Raw genomic sequence first — 20,436 nt, 5'->3', positions numbered from 1 at the left:
GCTGAATGTGAATCTCTTGCTTCTCAGGTGAGTGCCTGACCAGCAAACTATGGATTTTTATGAAGGGTTCATTTTCTGTCTGGCTTCGAGCATGGTAGACAACACTGAGAAATGTTCTCAATTGTGATTCAGTGATCTAATCTTTTGGAACTAGGAAGCCTGTTTTCTGCCTTTAGTGGCATGCTGCATATGTTAAATGATAATCCTGTCTGACCCTCACTGTTAACATTACTTCTTTCTTCCCTTATGAATATAATCTTCACCTAATAACAATCACAATAATGAATATAAATTTCCATTTATTCTGATGAAGGTTATTCTAGTTGAAGGCATAGAAGTCTATATTTAGCTTACATGCAGAGCAGAGGAATTATTTTTCATTATTTGTGGCATATTTCAGGCTAGACTGTGGGACAACCCAATGGCCTATACAATGTCATAGCTTTCTACTTCATATTTGTTGCATAACTGGCTCTCTAACCTGGGATAAAGCATATTGCATTCTCTGTGTGAAAATACATACTTGATCAAAATTTATAGACAGTTGGAATATTACTTTATCATCATCTCTGATTCCTCTCTTAGAGAATAAATAAGAGATGCAGTATGTACTCTTATTGGCATCTGATCATCAGTACAATGGCTGTAATGGTGCCGTGAGAAAATAATTTGTAACTGATCCACTGAAATTATGAATTGGATCATTCTAACTAAGCATTTTTGAGATTGTCATTCTGTAGCTTTTACAAGTGGAAGGAAACAAGTGTTGGTCTGGATACACTGCAAAAATTAATTTTAATTTTTCATAGGTACTATTCCATTTTTCAAATTGGATTACTCCTGTTTATGAGGCTAGAATCAGATTCTAAGTTTATATAAGTTCATCTTTTGGGCACTGCATTAAGACATTTCTGTGTCACAAATTGCTTTTGGCCTCAGGTATGCTTATTTTCCTGATGTATAGTTTTACAGTGTTGTCTTCTGGTATAGTCTGTCACTGAGGTTCCAAATGCCATTTTCAAAATTTCCATTTCAGAGGAAGTACTATATCTTATGGTTGCCAAACTCTGGACTTTGTGCAGAGAAATTATTTTATGCATATTTCTTCACATGGTCAAAGGCAGTTGTGATCACTGCACATGAGGAAGAAAAAGAATTAGTCCCATTTCTAGGGGATAGGGCAGTATCATAGGGAAGGAGGGAAGGAGATACGGGGGTTCACGGCATTATCATCTTTCATAGCCTCTGCAGTTTGCTGATGCCACTCTGTCTCCTGCCTTTTGTACATTACCATCCCTTGAGAACTAAATTATTTCGGTTTAATAGGGAAATGGAGCTGTAAATGGAAGTATTTGGGGAAAATGTAAACTGTGATGGTAATGGCTTCTTGACCATAAGCTTTATATGTCCTTCCCTAACTCTTCTAAGTAGGTTCTTTGTAATATCTTCTCTTTCTGCTGCTGGCTTTAGATATATTTTATTCTTCAGCATCACTTAGCATGCAGTTTGTGACCCCCACTCCTGCTCCCATTCACTTTGCTTTTCACTAGTGTGTCCCATCTGAAATCTAGGGATTTGGAGTGCTGTGTTATTCTTGTATGTGATGCAGTTATCTATTTGAAATCTCCTTTGGCTCCGTAAGGTTTGAATACACAAGAAACAATTCTGAGCAATGTCCACAGAAAATGTCTGATCTCTTTGACTAGAATATACATGTATTAATTCTATGTAATATTAAAAATGGGGAACAAAAGGATTGAATAGATGCTCATACTCTGCTTACTTTTTAATAACTGAAGTGCAAATATGCTTGAGTAGAAAGGCAAAAACTTCTCACCAGGAATGAGAAATGTGTTTCTCCATGTATGTTTTCACACAAAGGACGTTGTGTGTGATTCCGTGAAGTGCAATGCGCAATGCAGTTTGTCTTTGGTGACATTATAAGACATAATCTAGAGAAAGCACATCACCAATGAAAGATGTGAAGGACACATGATAAAATAATCTTAGTTGAATTTAGCAGATATAATTTAGGGATGTACTGTTTGCGAGTGTTTTAGCAGCTGCAGATTACCTTTACCTGTGATCCTCTTTTCATACTGTTTAATCAGGAGGATTTAAATCATTCCACTCATACAGCATTGTTGATATTTTTGGTCTAGAGCCTAGACAGGTACAATTATTTTGGTGAAAATCTAGACACAAAATAGAGAATTCCATTTTCATATTTACTTTGCAGGGACGCTGTAATTAACACTGTTTGTAGAGCCCTTCACCATGGTCTGCACTTAAGCATGTGCCCAGGCTTGCTCATACAGCGCTGTGCTTCAGCACAGGAGTGATTTCTGGTGCTGGAATGGAGCTTAGACTGTGCTTTCCGTCCTTTGCTCTGGGGCTCACATACAGATCAGAGCTTTTGCTTCACTGCAAGCAGTATCTTATCCTCATTTCATTTTCTTTTTCTTTTTTTTAAAAGGCATACCTAATAAACATTTGCCTGTTGTATAATCAAATGATCATTTCTGAAACAGTCGGCTGCATCAAAGCATTTCTCAAGATTACTGTGATTACTCACAGCTTAATACATCCATAAATATGAATATGATCATTCACGCTGCATATGGCAATATTGAATAACCTTGGCTGGACTTTCCTGAAAGTCTGTATGTCACATAGTAGTGTTGTTTTAATAGGCTTCTTTTTTTTTTTGTGGTTTGCTTTTGTTTTTGTTTTGTTTTGTTTCCCTTAGAGGCGTGATGCCAATTAGCAGCATGTGTGAATGTCAGGTGTTATGGGCACAATTATCACATCTGCCCATTTAGGATGGATGGCAGATGCTTTAGCAAAGATTATAGGATGCTACAACGTGATCAGCTTTTGTCATATTGTATATTCCACAAGACTTGAATTTCACAAGACTTAATTACAAGGGTGAACTTTGGTGTGATATTGGCAGAACAGTTACTGATAATATTTGGTCAAACATTGGGACAGGCTGCCCAGGGAGGTGGTGGAGTCACCATCACTGGAAGTATTCAAAAAACGTGTAGACATAGTACTTCGGGACATGGTTTAGTGGGCATGGTGCTGTTGGGTCGATGGTTGGACTTGATGCTCTTAGAGGTCTTTTCCAACCTTAATGATTCTGTGAATATTTAGTGGTTTACGAATTTCAAAAATCATTTGTTAATGCAACTAGAAGACTTAGTTTTTATCTTTGCTGAAAAGTTAATATAATTTAAAAAACAAGCTATGTATGGGCATAGTAGTTGTTATCTTAGTGTAAGATTATGTTACTACATTAAAAGATTGTTTCTTTTCCTTGATACATCAGCCACCACTGTACTAAATTTTGAAAGTAACAAAAATAAATTCCTCTTGTGGCAATTTTATCAAAGTGAAATTTTATCCAAGTGAAAATGTTACTTTAGACTTATCCAGGTTGGTCAAAGAGCTGATTACTGTACGCTTCAGTTTCATAGTGATGGAGAAAAGCAGCACTATATTTATGATAAAGTCAGGATGAAAATAATAGTTTGATATGATAGCCAATACATTTTAAGAGAAGGAATATATCCCCATCATTAGCTCCAGACTGTATAGTGTTGTTGTGGCAGTGTACAATTCAGTCAGGTGCCACAGATGCTGAGTTTTACAAGGGAGAAGTTGTAAATCTAAGTGACTCTGTGATATATTCTGTTCCAACCCATTGCTCTTAGAATGCCAGGAAGAGAAAGACATGGAAACACATTTAATTTACAGTCTTGAGGTGATACTTTACCAGTTACAGGAGTCTCCCATCAGATTGTTTTGAGGTCATCAACTTTATCAGCATCTGCTGTATTTACAACTGATAAAATGTAACCCTTGCAAACAACGTTAAATAGAAGGCGAAAATACACACAGCACCTTTTGCTATGTTTGAATGATAGAAAAAATACTTTCTTAAACTAAAAGACTGATGTTTGGTTTGGCCCCTGACACAGTAGGATTGGAATAGAGACCCCCAAATCAACCCTAGCACCTAAATTTCTCTCCTTGAATTCTGGCATGAGCAATTAATTAGCGGGACCAAAGTTAATTACTTGGACTATCTGACAGCTGGAATAAATAGTGCAAATTCTGTTTCTCAGCTGTGAGTGAGATAGTGTGAAGTTTCTATTCTGTTATGTGAAGAATGGAGTGATAGGGAAAGGAAGGCAGCAGAGCTGCTGGCTCATATGTGCCCCATTGGCCATCAGAGAGGAAGGAAAGGGGTTGCTCCCATTGCGCTTGAGGGTACTTGTGGCATTGCTGTGCCTGCTCCTCGCTGATGGGTATTCACACATGCTGACGAGCACTCAGTACAGCTCTTCCAGGAGATGCCACTCTGTGACTCTTTATCCTCACGCATAGCATCAAAGTTTTCAGTTGTGGAATTAGGCTATGTGATGAACACTTTTGTGACTTGCAGAGCAACAGATAGCACAGAGAGTTTTAAGTCTGTACTACAGTAAGGGTAACCAAGGCAGGTACGAATGTATGTCAGAAAGTTAATAGAAAATGCTAATGCAAAGACAGAATCACAGAATCACTAGGTTGGAAAGGACCTTTAAGATCATCAAGTCCAACCATTAATCCAGCACCACCATGTCCCCTAAACCATGTCCTGAAGCGCCACATCCACACGTTTTTTGAACACTTCCAGAGATGGTGACTCCACCACCTCCCTGGGCAGCAAAGACAAGACTATCCCCGCCCATGTAGGTTGTTCTTAAGCTTTGAAATGAGGTCTACCAACTCTCCTCAAGACTGTGGAGAAGAGTTTCTGTTTGATGTGAGGCAACTTCTGATATTTCATAAACAGAGGCAAAAGGTACATGCAGCAGTGTCTGAGTATATGGAGACTTCTTCAGTTTTTCTGATTAGTGGACAATTTTAACTGAATATTCTGCATTTTAAAAAGAAAATTGGGACATTTTTTCCTCCCTTTACTGATGACTGATGGATGCTACCATAGGATTTGAATTCAATTTTTCCCAGTCAGTCATGTTATAGGTAGGTGAGTATTGGTAAGAAGCTGATCTCCAAAGCAGCACTTGGTAACCATGAGGGAGAAAGGCCAAAAGGGAGGTTTTGAAATAATAAATCTATGGGTTTTTAAAAATCTTTTTCTTACTGTAGATATTTACTACATTTTTGAGTCTGATGGGAATTCGTATAACTTACATATTTGCTCACAAATGTGCTTATTAATCCCTGAATCAATGCTGGTGAGATGCACTTCTCACTGAAGCATTAATTTATTAAACCAAAAGCATTTTAAAAGACAAATTTTAGCAGAAGCCTGACTAGAAACATTGTGAAGGAGATAACTTCTGCTCCTCACATTATCACATCATGCAAGCTGCAGTTGTCAATCCTAATGAAGGTGGTAATGCTGATTTGAGCATATTGTGTATATGATGTGCAAGAGCTTTGAGAGATAAGGATTCCCTGTTGCTATCATTTATAATTAAAGTGTCCATCACTGTACTCTGAAAAATTGCTTGGTGAATAAATAATTAAAGATGTGATTCTGATACACTTAGTTGAAGAGAGCGAGACTTCTGAGAAAGTCCAAATGCAGTAAATGGAATTTCTTCAAAGTAAGGTTTCAAGATAATTAATAGTATTAGAATCTCAGTTGAAGCTAGTTCTTGAGGGTATTCTGGTTTATGTGCTTTAAAATCTAGTCCTACAGACATCTAAGACTGTCCACTTACAAACAATGCCTGATGTTCTCCATCACACTTAAACACAGTATCTTTTAATCACAGTAGAAACTAGTCTTAAAATTAACAGCTAGGTAAGTGTTCCCTGCTTATTCAAACGGCCAAAGATAAACAAGTTGTTAATCTGATGGCTTGTACAGTACAGAAGATATACGCAGCTTTGCGTTACCAAATGAGTTTATTTTATTAGAAATATGTCTATTTTATAGAGGATTTTTCTTTGATTGTTTCACTGAATTGATGTTTAAAAGAAGGGTTATGCTTAAATGATGTTTCTTTTCATAGTTTCTAAAATAATGGAAAAGGTTTGAGGGGAATTTTTTGAAATACAAATGATTTTACATGCTTCCATTGTGTTTCAGTAATAAACTTGCTTCCATAATAGTTGAAATAACTGTAAATATGCAAGTCCATCACAGCATTGGCAGGGAGAATTTCAGTTGATTTTGCTACCTTGAAATTAACCTTTTACTACCGCATGCGTATGTTTGTCATTTATCCCCTTTTTCTCAGGTGCAAAGAGGGCTACCAAGGAGTCCGCTGTGATCAATTTTTGCCGAAAACCGACTCAATCTTGTCAGATCCAAGTACGTCAAATGTTTTTCTTATATTTTCAATCCATGCTGGAGGCTATTCTTGCCATGCAAGATGACCCTTTGTCAGAAAGCGCATTATGGACCATTGCAGTTGTACGTAGAGAACGGTGTTGCTTTTGTTGGTAGGATCAAAACATATCCTCCAGTCTCTGTTCTTATAAAATGTCTGCTGCTGCAGCAGGGCAGGCCATCAGAGAACTTGATTCCTTATGATTTGGAATAATACTGTCCCTGCTTAAAGCCAAAATATTCACATTTCTCTACTTTTGACTCAAGAACAAATAAAATTACATAATCTAAAAGGAAACCAAGTGTAGGCTGCAAAGTGGTTCCTTCAAAAGAAAATAAATTTGTGTTGTCTGGCACTACAGAGATGATAATCTCCTTGGAAATATGTGATGTCAGTTTACACAAAACTCAGCTTTTTTTTCAGTTTTATAAGTGAAGTTGCTCTGTGTTTGCAGAGTAAAAGTGTACTTTCAGGTAGTAATGTGGAGACAAAGTAACTTTCTATTACGCTGCTCAGTATATGCCAGAATACTATCTGCGTATGTATTCTACTCCACTGTTGCCCTTTTCAGATTCTGTTGACTAATAAAATTATGTCAAAAATATTATCCACGATTAATTTCTTGGAAGTGAATCCATTTACTAATTAACGTTGTTTATCTTAAATTTTTTAATGAAGTGGCATACAACAAAGGGTCATCTCCAGTCTTGTTTTTGTTCTTATACCTGGTAACTGTAATGTATGAAGTCTTCTGGTTTTGGTTGCTCTTTAAAATTTGATTTGTTTTGTTTGTGTTTTGTGAAGCATAATGCTTGTTCTTCTGGTGGTCTTTTGTGCTTTCTGTTTATTTTCTTGTGCTTTTCCATGTGAAAGCCTGCTGCCAAAGACACCTGTTGCTATGTAGCGCTCTGTTGTACAGCCCCTGTTATAGTTTGCTTTGTATTTGGTTTAGCTTTTCCTTTTGCTTAATCTTCAATGGTAAAGTGTAGCGCCTATAATGAATAGGCAGATTTTACCTCTGCCAGGTTGTATGTGTGTCAACATAGAAGTCCAGGAAAAAGGTACTTTGTATCCTAAAAGTGAGCGAAAGGACAATCAATTAACAACAGCACAGGGTGGTACCTATATGCCTTGGTTTTAACAGGGACTCTCGCTTTACTCTTTCAGGAATAGAGGTGAAATTCATATAGATACAGTACAAAGCCCAGAAAAGAATCCACGATTAAGCTGCATCTAACAAGACCAAAAGCCCTACAGTGTTTATATACTGCAGACAGTATTGTTGTTTCTTTGTAGCATTGTGTTGGTCTCAGAGACTTGTTTCTCTTTACTTAGGAGATGTTTACTTTGGTTGGTTTCTGACTGCATTGTTTCTGTAAAATTGTTCAGCCACCTGATCCTGCTCAGTAAGCTAAGGTTCGGCTGAAATGTCCTTTTTACATCTTCTGACTACAAAGGCTGTTTTATTTTGTTTTATTTTATTGAGGCTTTCTTTCAAAATTATATTATTTAGGTTATGTAACAGCAGGGGATCTTGGCTTGATGTTTACATAGACCCACTGGACACACCTGTGGCCTCAAGTAGGGACCCTCTTCCAACAGAAATGAAGAAGGTTAATGTTAGTTAGGTACTTTCCCAGCCAATTTGAAATTCAATCTGTATCTGATCCTTATCCATCATTTAAAAGAGGAAAAGCTTCTGTTCAGGTACATTTCTGTGTGTTGACAAAGTGTGATACCTCTGTGTATGTATGTGCGTATGCACTTCTTCTAAGCATGCCTAGCCTGAAAGGGAGATATTAGAAACTTTCTGTTGCAGCTGGACAGTGACGACATGAACATTTTGCTCAGGAATTAAATCAGTAATGTATTTCTCTTCCTTCTGGAGAAGAAAAAAATGAATACCTCGTAGATATTTAGCACTCAGTGGCAGAAATGTTTGCTATTTGCATAACCTGAGTCAAAAGTATTTGACGCAGTAGTTAAGCGCAATATGGTCATCTCCAAAGGTTCTGGTGTTGCTTTGCAAAAAACAAATTTTGGGGTTGAATATGTTTTTGGAGTAGGAAGAGAACTACTGGAGGACACTAAAAGGTGAATTTGGAGGTGGCTTCAGAAAAAAGCAATTTTTTAAAATGCAAGGCTTAATTTCCAAAAGTTGAACACTCAGATGAGTGCTCTTGTGTCTGGACTGCACGTAGTCAACACTGGCTGATGTTAGTCAAGCTTTATAAACAAGTCCAGCTCATTTGAGTTTTGTGGGATTGCTTAGGGTTCTTGGTAGTAAGTGTGTTCAGAACTGCTAATGATGCATCTGATAACAATATTTAGCTTATTTGAAGTTTGCATGCATGAAATACTGAAGCAATATGTTTTTAATCTTACCTTGCCTGCGATGGTGCAGGTTATATTTTCAGAACACTCACTTGTCATTAAATGGGCAGTGAATCTAGACCACAGTCACTTGGAAAATAGCAACAATATTGTCTTAAAATTGTTAATTATTTACATGCGCAAGAGGTTTTTTGTTTGGTTTAAATAGCCCTCTGAAACAAACCAAGCTTGTTCAGCATGGCTATTACCTGAGATTGCATAGTGACAAATAATGTGATATGGCTCTGCAATGTTTTAACAGTATCAGGCCAAACCCAGCTTCTTGTCTCATTTTAGGTATATGTTAGTCAGGTCTTGACTTTACATCACAGATATGAATACAAATTGTGTCATACTTAACAGAGATTAATGCATGCTAAATCATGTACATTTAGTTTAATTAAACAGCTAAGATACTCAAGATTCTGGTTTTGGGAAACCTCTTGAAACTACCTGATGGTGTTTCAGAGTTCCTGAGTGGGCATCCATGGCTTCTTGCAGTCAGATCTGCCACCTGCTACCTTCCTTGAGCTCAAATTTAGGATCAAATTCATAAGAAAATAGATGTAGGACACACATAGAGCAATGTTGAAACACTCCAAACACAGGCCCTTCTACTGGACCGTCAAGCATCATAAATGTTAGCAGCTTCCACTTCCCTTTGTTTCTCTACTCTTAATCAGGTTTTCTGACTATAAGTGAAAGATGTTTAAAAAAACCAAGAAAACACAAACAACAACAACAACAACAACAACAATGCAACCCAAACACAAGTAGTTTGAGAAGAAGTTTGTTAATCTTGGAATATGGGAGAAACCTGCCTAAACCATGGGAGCCACAAGAAACCTAAAAAAATTAATGATGTCACCAGTAAGGGAAAAGGCTGCATGCTGCATGACAATGCAACCTGTGCTTACAGTCACTATCAAGAGGAGGGAATCTGTCAGCCCTGCTAATTACTGGGCAGGACAAGTCACCCAACTCTCTCTGTCATCTTATCCTTCATCTATGGGGGAAATACTAATGGGACAAAGAGAAAAGAAATAGCAGTCGCATGCTGGAAGGAAAGGATAGGCGTATATTTGAAACATTGCTTCAGCTTTCTCAATCCAGGCTAACTTCTCTATAAATACAGTTCATGGCAATGGTAGAGCACTTAGTATTTATAATGTTGAAAATCTACTTTAATATAACTTTATGTACAAGTCATTTTTCAGGCATGTGTAGTCTTGTGTGTATCTATAGGATTGGGAACTTACATGCAACGTAAATTGTACAAATGTACTCATGTACTGTCCTTTATAGTGTTCTGGAGTAGACCTGCCTGGCCCAACGAATCTTGAAAGGTAAGTTGTATGCAGGCTGCAGATATTTCTTTTGATCAGTTTTTATACTAAGGCTGAGTATAACCTTTAAAGCTTTGACTGGTCTGTGCAGATATTCAAAGCGTGACCAAGGCATTGAGAATGGCTTTGTCACATTATCCATTTTTTACCACGTTGTTGAACTCTGCCTTCAACTATTTTGTTCTTAACTTAGCGTGGAAAGCTACTTCCCTATGCAGAAATTTATTTCAGTTTTATAATGTGCAGTATTAATTTTATATTTGTCATACTAACATTCAAGGTTTCCCATGTGACCTCAGAAGCTTAAGTAAAGAGGGATTCCGTATCAAATATTAAGTATGTTATCTGATCCTTTTTCAAAATAAATGTGCTATTTTCTAAAAGAAGAAAAATAAGATGGAGAGCTTATATGTCATTAGGCCATGCTCCTGCTGTTGCAGTCAGCCCCATCATGTAATTCCTTACGTAAGCTGATCATATTTCATTTGTAAACCACTTAAAATCAGTGTGAACTAGCCACTAGAAACGGGTTTTGTTTATCATCCCTTCTCTGAGGATTTCAAGACTTTTCAGCTTCCACACCAAATTTATGCACAGCCTAAATTTGTCAACTATGTTCTTTGTTAAAAAGCGCGCTTTGTTTCTACATTGATTTTTCAGTTTCCACCATGTTACACCTTGGGTTTGTTAAACTGGCTTTTTCAAATGTTTAGAAGTCTTGTTCCTATAAAGCTAACTATAGCCTGTGGTTGTATAATACTTTAACCTGTGACAGCAGGGCACACATCATGTTTCTTTTTGAATCTCATCAGAGAGAAACCTGCAAGTGTCATGTCTGAATCTCTAGTTACTTATTCTTAGATTACCTCTTTATGTAGCAAAGGATCAAAACCCCTTTCCTGGAAGACTGGGACTGTAAATAAGTAAAACCATTCCAAATAGTTTAAAAAGGAAAAAAATGTTTTTTCTGGAAATGTATTCGACGCCTCAAAACCCACACTCACTCACACTCACTTATCAATCTAATTGCAAAGAAGAGTGCCACCTCAACTGTGTGTTCACAGAATAAAAATTATTAATGTTGCTCCAGGATATTAAGCTTTTAGAAAAATTAAGTCATCAAAAGGTGATATCTTATTGCCTTGTAAAATTAGATTTTAAGAGCTATGGTGGTGACAACAGTCAAGTTGAAGTCCCTGAAAATGACAAGTCAGTATAAGTTCTCTTAGCATCCATCAAGGAGGTATGACATTTCTGTTAACTACTGTTTCTTTATAAGGATATATAAACAGGGTTCCTCCATTTCAAACACATCACAAATCAACCTAGATTAGTGTTGATGCATTAAAGATTGGAAGGAAGGAAGGAAGGAAGGAAGGAATTGCCTTAGTAGAAATAGTAATAAAGGAGAAAAGCAACACAGTCACTTCAGAATTTTTAATGAATTTATCTGTAGATGAGAAAAGATGCATCACATGAGAGCCAGGCTGGGGAATAGGAAACCTCAGCAAAATAAAATAAGAAACAAAAGGTATCCCTGAGGGAAAGAGGGCCGTGTTTTCCTTCCTCTTTGATCAAGTGTGGGTAGAGACCTCAGAATACAGACTGTAAAAGATGACATGTTTTCAAACTTGAGTTGTGCTGAAGCGGTAAAATTTTACTTTATGTGAATAGTATGAATCTTCTTGGTTTGTTTTGTGCCTTGTTTGTTTGGGGTTTTTTTTTTTCCTCTCTTTAAAATAAGAACTTGGGCTTTATCCTGCAGAACTGGAATGAAATGCTCAAAACTAGAAGTGCAACATTAACAAAGCATTAGTAAAATGGTTTGCCAGTGATAAATGGAAGCATGAATGTGTTCGTTGTCAGAAGATATTGAAAAGTTAAAGCCCAAGAGAGATTAATTGAAATCACAAATTTGCTACTAATGCAGTGGGCAAAGAAAATCACACTCAAAATCGCTATCACTTTTGATAATATAATTGTTTCTTACAATCTTAAAAACAAAATTTAAATGCACAGGAAACAACTGGAAATAATTTCTTTCTATAGGTAACCTAACAGTGACTTGTACAGAATGTGCAGTATAGATGTTATTCAGTGATTTTTTTTTTTTTTTTCTGTCAGTACTGCAGAATAGATTTTAAAAACCACAAGAGTATTGGTGATCTTCATGTTTTTAATGTAGAGGGGGGAATATTTTAAATTAATTCTAGGATTCTAAGTCTGTGTCACTCTTCTCAAGTAAAAACAACAGCAGCAAAAAAATCCACTAGTGAGAGAGCTGTTTCCAAACAGCATTAAATTGAATTGCTTTCATTACTTCTGTATGCAGTAACAGAGCTTTTTGCTCCCTACTTTCCTTGAATTCCCAGTCCTTTTAGAAAAACAACCAGCAATGAGTTTCACAACACTCCTACCGACCCCCTGTCTGTCTTTCTGGAAAGGTTGATGGGGTTTACAATTTATTTCCATTTCATATTTCAGTTTTAAATAAATTGTCAGCCTTTATCAAATTCATATCTATCTATATTTAGTATTAGCTAAAATAACATTTAAATAAGTCACACAGTTTTATTTGGAAAAGTAGAAAAATTCAGTCTGAATTTGACCAAAATGCATTTATTCCTTTTAAAGGAACATCAGTTCTTTATTCTTCTCTGTTCATCTCTTCTCCTGGAAGACAAGAATGGTTGTCATCTGACATCTGGTACACAACATTGTTTTATTTTCAAAACTTTAATTTATAGTATTGAAGTATGTCTGGTTTTGCCATGACTTTTAGGTCATAGGTGGTCGTCAGTAATTCGGCTTGTGAAGACGGCATCTCTGTGGAAATTCGTGGAGAGTAGCTGGAATCAGGTAGATGCAATGTCTTTGACAGCGGGGGAAAAAAAAACACCAAACAAACCTCAAACCCACTTGTCTCCTCCTTTAAAAACTGCCTACATGTGGAAGGGTAATAATTAAATTGGAAACTCCTTTTATTTTATCCCAGTATAAATCCCAAGGAAGACAGAAATTTGACATATCTAGCAATGCAAATCCCAGTCAACAAAATTTTCAATTGTGTATCTTCCTGTAAGCCATAGGTGCTAGAAATCAAGACGGCAGTTACAGCCACCTCATGCAGAGGAGTTTGAAGGCTGCCTTTCCAAACTACCATTCATCTGTGAAATTTGGAACTTGTATCTAGTTAAAGAATTTCTAGGTCTTTGTGTAGTGATTTTTGCACGTGTATTTTAAGGAAATTTACCATATGATGGCAGAAACGCTCAACTACGGCTAGTTACACAACAGCCACAACAGATGGCTGTGAATAGAGGTTATAGTCTTATGTAAGGGATGGAGCTGTGAATCTCTTTGTCTCGCTGGTGAGCCTGCTCTGCCACGTGTGCTGGGTTCATCTCTGTGCCTGAATGTGAGGCGGTGCAGTGCTTTCGCTAAATGAGCACTTTCTGAAGTGATGAGCCTCTAAAACATCAACTTCTCCTCTCTGCTCCTCTTACAAACATGATATGATTTCCTAACTCTGCTGTTGGCCGTCCCGTGTCTGGAGAACCATAAGTATAAATATAGCTTGAAGTGTATGTTCTGTGACACTAATTTAGCCTGTTCTGGCTTGCATACTCTTCATACTGACGATATGTTACTGTTGGTGTCAACCTCCCACTGTCTTTCAGAAGGACTTCTCTGATTTTGCCTGGATGGACAAGGTGCAATCAATCATTTGACTTGTCAGATCACATTTGCAGGCCTTCTAAGAGGAAAATTAAGCAGTGCGGCAACCATAGTTCTTCATGCTCAGGGAGAAAAGTATAAGCAAAGATGGGTCATCATGAGATGACATCTAAGAAAATTGCACAAAACATGACAGTGCTTTAGCTGAAAAGCATTTGTTTTGTCAGGTTCTGTCTTTGTAAATTAGCTGCTGAGTTGTCCAAATAGCATTTCACTTTAGCAATATCATTTAGCTTTACCTCAATGATTTAGTCACACTTTTGATGTTAAATGCCTCAGGACTGGTTGAGATGTTATGGCACAGGTTTCATAAAGATGTCATAGCCTGTTGCAGGAGCTCGTAAGAACACTTGGAGAAAAGAGATGGATTTCTCTTATTGGCAATTAATCTTATACCTTTGAATGTATCTATCTGTATTAAATCCAAGTCTGAACTTGGTGTTTTGCTTTCTCCTATGACTGTTCCTGTGTTAAAATGATTCTAGTAAAAAATGCAGCAGTGCATGTCCACATAAATCACGAAGTTGTGGGGTGCCTGATATTCTGATCTGTCCTGTCTGCAGTATAGTAATATGACTGTAAGTAATAAGCAGCAAGAAAACAAATTCTGCACTGATTCTTACAGGCATAGAGCTTGAGATCAGTCCAACACACACTATCTTGAGAGTGAAAACATTAAGGGACTCATATATGAGAGCTAAAGTTTCCTCCGAGAGGATTTCTGCTGAATCTTCTGATCATCTTCACAAAACTAATGATTTGTAAGAGTCTCCATGCTCTTTACTGATCTTTACTCTTTGCATTAAGTCCACACTTGACTACAAGGATGCTTATGAAGAGAGTTATTGTTGTTAGACTCTTTACATGGAGCTTCTATTAGTGGTGATTCAACTCATTTGAACAATCTCTACTTATTAAGGAAAACCTGGAATAAGTGGATTGTTTGATATTAATGTAGTCAGTGCTCTGTGTTGTTGTGAAGACCAGATGCTTTGGGGCTAATATGTGTATATACATATCTTCCTAGATGTGTATATACATATCTTCCTAGGATAATGGCAGTCTTACTGAAAACATGAAGGGTCAGCATTACTATGAGTTTGATTACCACAAAAAGGTAATTATTTTCATCTAAGAAGAAAGATAGTACTGAGAATCCTGAGGGCATTTTCAGGCTCATTTCTCATGCCTTCCGTAACAATCATATTTGGCAATAGGGAACAGCCATTTCTGGTTAAAATTTTACTGTGGAAACCCAGCAATTTATGAAACTATTATTCCCTGGATCAAAAAGATCAAATGGTAAAAAAATAAACGTTTTATTAATGTATCTTTCAAGGTTACATTGTCCTATCATGACTTTTATTCCATGTATGACTACTATTTTGCTAGAGATTTTTGTATTAACCATTGAGGGGTTGAAATTGCCAACCATGAGGATATGCATTCATTTTCTTCAGTGATAAATTTGATCGTGGAAATGGTTTCTTAAAAGACAAACCAGATCAGTGTTGTCCCAGGAGCAAACTGAAGAACAGATTGTAACAGGCAGTTCTTGATGACATTGTTTATATTGGGAGGACTTGATTCACTTCCAACCTTTTCAGAGAGCACCCTGCTCCCAGGGCTCCTGGCTCTTTGCTCTCACTGCAAGTACCAGCTTGCTGTAGAGAAAAAGTCCAATTGTTTGCTGCCATCATCAGTCACAGGTTAAGAAGGGGCCTGGGAAACAGAAAGTTTCTCTTGTTACTTCTGTACGCAGCCCAAATTATTGGTTTGACAATCTAATTCTGAATGGTCGTATGAAGAACAGTACTGAACCACTGAGTGATTGAATATAATAGCCAACCTCTGCCTGTCGTTACCCATTTGATTTTTGCAAGTAGTTCTGCTCTTTGGTCTTGTTTCCATCTTCCTCAACCATTTTAGCATCTCAGCTGGATTATCATCATCAAAAGGAAAAGATTTGAGTGTACTACATATTCTGCTGTTTGAGATATCAGTTTTCTCTTTCTTGGCCCACTTGCCTTAATTTCCTACTCTTCTAGCTGCTGCTTTTTTTTTTTTTTTCTCTCTTATCTTCTATTCCGACAGATCTACTTTATTTCCTTCCCCATTTGGGGGACTTTTCCCTTTCAGCATCTGAATTATATTTCTGCTAGTGACTCTTCACTCTCTGCTAATCTCTGCTGCCACTTAATATTTGCCACATGCTTTTGCTGTGATTTCTTCCCACATTGCCACTGCATGGGGCCTTCACTCCTCTGAAACCAAAGTTTGACTCCTTCCTCTGCTTTGACCCATTTTCCATCTTCCAGATGAATGCCTAGATCACAAATTGCTTTTCATGTGCTGTCTGGTCTGTCTCATTTAGGCTTCCCTTTCTTCCTTATATATAATTTTTACCATGTAATGGAATAAAAAACATAATTTGCAGTTTAATTTAGTGTCCAAAATGTTCTTCACATGTTTACAGTGAACAGATGTCCACACTCCATTTTGTTTCCAAAGGAGTTGGCTCCAATTATCTCTGAAGATACAGAAGAGGTTAATACCTGATGCTTACCAGGAGAAAATACCCACTGTGTGGGCTGTTTGTGAAAGGCAGCAACTAAATTTAACCTGGCTTGTTGGGGTTTTTTTAATAAAATTGACTTTTTCATGGAAAAATGTTGCATTTTCAGCACTGAAGCTTTTTGTGTGCCTTGACAGTACTTTTATTGGAAAAGCTTTTTCAGGTTCAGAAGAAAACAGTTATGATCTGATATAGGAAGAGAGGCCCCAGATTAGCAGAGAACAGAGTATTTGTCCATAACAGGTGAAACACAGGTTCAAGTCCTTGTTCTGCTTTACCTGAATGAATTACACCACAGAAAATAGAGTTGGGTCAGTGTCTTGTCTTGTTTCTCTTCTGGAAGAGAATAACCAAGCTTTTTCTGTTATTTCCCAGCTAGCTCTAGTGATGCATTGGTAGACTTGAAATCTCTGGTACATTAAAACATATAGTTTTACAGTATTGCTCTACCCTAGAGAGAGCACAAGACAAAATTTTGCCTTCATGCTCATTTGTGCTGGAGTTTGACATACATGATACTGACTTAGGTCTTGATCCTGTAAAAAAAACTGATTTATATTGTTTTTCAGGAGAACTACTCATATAAAAGATACTAAGCACTTTTGAAGCATCCAACTGAGTTATTTGCATTAATCAGTGGTTTACCTCACAAATTTTAATTTTTCTTGATAGTGACATGATCTGCCATATTTTAGTTCTCTGGATTTAAAGAGTCCTTCTGAAAAGACTTTTTCTATGAAGCTGAGCAGCTCTAACGTGGCTCCTGCTGTTGGAGGAGCTTCCCCTGAATGGCTGTGTGGCTGACGAGACAATTCAATACACTGATGGGAGGACAGTGTAATTTTGAAGGAGCTTGTTAGTCTGTGGAGATTAACAGTTGTAAGTAAAAATATGTGTGTGTATATATATATCAATATATAAAAACAAAAAGTAATTTTGTTACTGTAAAGGCTTTAAGTATTCCAGTCTGGTTTAGTTGTCTTTGAAAGTTTCAGTCTCATATTAATGTCATATTAATTTGCTGTTTTTATCAGTCTCCAATTTTTAAGCAACACTTATGGTTAAGTTTTGTTCAGCATTGAGTAAATACTCAAAGACTTAAATGCTTTAAAAGCCTTAAAATGATATCTTTACACTTTTAGAGAAAAGATAACTTGTTTCAGAAGAAAGTTATGAAACTTGGTTAAGCCATATGTGTAGAAGTCTGAACAACTCCAAGTAAAAATGCTACTTACCAATGCAGTACTACTATTCGCAGAAAATTATTCATTTTCTAGACATTGGAAACATGGTGACTAAAGAAATAAATTAGATACGTTTATTCAATCTTTTATGATAGTAGTGAATGTCTTAATCCACTGGAAAATGGGAATATTAGGCTATTTATGTCTTTAAGGCAAAGCCAGTCAATATAAATTCATAATTTCTTTTGGAAGCTAGAACAGGCTATTAGAATAACCTAGAATTTTGCATATGACAGATCAAAGATCATGTCCAGTTCTATAATATTGTTATCGATTTTGCTGCAACATTTAAAAACAGATGGCAGGGTAAATTAGTTTTTTATTGAGGTTATGTCTATGTAACCAGTTACTGCAAGTTATGATGTAGATTTACAGTGCAATTAGCTATTCTGTGATAACTGCCTGCTTGTGTGATAAAAGAAAGCCGGTACCCTGCAGCTGCATTGAGGCAAGTCTCCCACCATGACTTTATAACGTGGCTACACTCAGTAAGTTCTTTGGTAAATAACAAAGTCCTTATACCTTGGTGATGGAAGGAACTGAAGCTACTCTGAGTCAGGTACCACGTGGAGCAAGGACAGCTGGCTGAATGGGCTCCCCGAGATGACTCTTTGCCCCTATGGCTCTTTACATGATAGTAGTAGGTTTTTGGACAAAGTTTTTACTTTCTGTGTGCCTGCTGCTGTCACAATCTGCACATAATCAACTTGCTTTAGCAAATTAGTGCAATCTTGTTTGTCTGAAGTAGGATAGATTTAAGCTTATCAAGTAGGAACATCCAAGAGAGTAGCAGTTACTTTAAATGGAAGAATGTAAATCCCTGCATGCAAAGAGAGGCTGAGGCTTAGTTTTTAAAAATAAAACCTGTTCTTTAATATGTATCAAAAGTGTAAGGTGATTCTGGTTGTCAGAGAACCACCAAAAAAGGGTAAGACTAATATAAGATAAAGTCTATCGTTGCCTATTTGCAATATACTTTATTGCAAATGGGATGTCTGGATGTAGTAGTGAAAAATGGACTTTTGCATGTGGCCAAGCGCATGTGCTGAAACTTCATGCTACAAACCATGTCAGCTCTTCTGAGGTATTCTGTTAGACCCTGGTTGTTCAGTTGATTCTCTGTTCAAACTAAACCATGAAATGACCATCTATTAAATGGATAACAGGGATGATGTGTCGGGCAGCAAGCTGGTAAATGGACAAAGGCAAATATTTTCTGGAAGACCATCATTTTTTGACATGGTACATGTTACCACTGAGGGAAACTAAGGGAAATTGATGGATCAAACCTAGTATCAATCTCATGAATTTTTATTTTCTTATAGCTGTTGACTTTGCAGTCATCAGTAATTCTAATTTGAATTCATCTTGAGTTGAGCATAGCAGGGCTTTCATACAGTAATAGAGTTATAACCTGTACATTTATTTTCAGAATTTGTTCCTCAAAGACAAAAGAAAATGTCACGTGAGAAAAAGCAAACCATTAGCTGACAATGTATGTCACAGTGTGTCATTCAAGCAGGAGATTTATCAGAATTTAGACTTGGTTATGTATAAGCCAATATTTGCTGTCCAATTTGGTTTTGTAGAAAACTCTTTTCCTGCTCTTTACTTGAAAAATAGTATGGCATATTCACAGTTTTTTAAAGCTGCCACTTCTGTGACTGAGGGACAATGGTACTACATGGGTTTGCAAGTAGAAAGATAACAAGCTGGGCCCAGATGGGGTAGTGATAAAGACACTTCCTTAAGGTGTCAACAACTATAATAGTTGTTGCTAAATATAGAGATGCATGTGCTTGGGGAGATTGTGACCCATTTCAGTTGGTTCTTGTTTTATGAGCTCTCTGTGCCTTTGAAGGTACATTCAAAATAACCCATTTCTCCCTCCAGGACTTCTTTCCTCCACCCTGCATCAGTCAGAAACCTTGTACCAGAAGATGTTGTGAAAGTAGCATAGGTTCTCCATGGTTTTTCACACCACACTGCAGATGTCTGAATTAATATAACCTTAAGTTCCCTATTTAGTTAATGGGGGAGATTGTACTCTCCTCCTCCACCAGAGTCTAATTAGAACATGGCAAATTAAGCAAAAGCCAAATTTAAATGTTATAAGGTGATATGTAGAGGATATTGGCTCTTCTGACTAGTTAAGAAGCTTCAATAAGACAATCTGAGGAAGACTGAAGTCGTAGCTGCTCTGTGTCTGGCTGCTTCTTAATAGAGGGAAATTATTTAGTATCTGCTATGGCAGATATGCACTGAAAGCAGGGATGTTGACCCAGCTGGGTCAGCCAAACGTCTCAAATCCAGAGATGCTTAGCTGAACTCAGCGAGTTGGCAGCATCGTGAAGCTGACTCTCAGAATTCAGCACATATAAAGGTAAAAATATGTTTCTTTTTTCTCCACCCCCCACCAAAGTTACAATAAGAGGAAACTAAGGAAGAAAAGGGGGGGGGGGGAAGTGTGTGTGTGTATATATATTATATTATATTATATATTTTATATATAGCTTTGGAGTAGGCTGTAGTAGACCTAGCTTAAATTTTAATTTAGGATACTTTAGGTATATCTCACTGTGAATGGAATAATGCAACATCAGCAACCTGGTTCTTGGGCTGATGCTGCTCAGCACTTGTGAAATTAAAGGCTTTTTCCAAAACTTGTCAGGGTGTTAATAGTTAACCTCTCTTATTCTTGTGTTGCACATAATATCCAGATCTTTCTACACTACCCTGCACAGGACTGTCATGATGGACAATGTAGGTGAGATTTAAAAAAAAAAAAAAAAAGAAAAAGA

At 37.0% G+C, this 20,436-nt stretch overlaps 1 protein-coding gene across 2 annotated transcripts in view; it reads left to right on the top strand.

The window, feature by feature from the left end:
• Window positions 1-20,436, top strand: part of NRG3 (neuregulin 3) — a gene marked incomplete at its 3' end in the record, with an annotated part of 410,289 nt that overhangs the window by 294,713 nt on the left and 95,140 nt on the right. For both annotated transcript variants that reach the window (XM_082002522.1, XM_082002521.1), the window contains exon 3: window positions 6,267-6,340. In XM_082002522.1, coding sequence (XP_081858648.1) covers window positions 6,267-6,340 — 74 coding nt within the window. The remainder of the gene's footprint in view (window positions 1-6,266; window positions 6,341-20,436) is intronic.

The sequence above is a fragment of the Phaethon aethereus genome (assembly GCF_964289735.1).
Source record: "Phaethon aethereus genome assembly, chromosome: 7".
NCBI classification, from domain to species: Eukaryota; Metazoa; Chordata; class Aves; order Phaethontiformes; family Phaethontidae; genus Phaethon; species Phaethon aethereus.
Note: the sequence above shows the minus strand (reverse complement) of the source record. Positions and strands in the feature narration are given on the sequence as shown.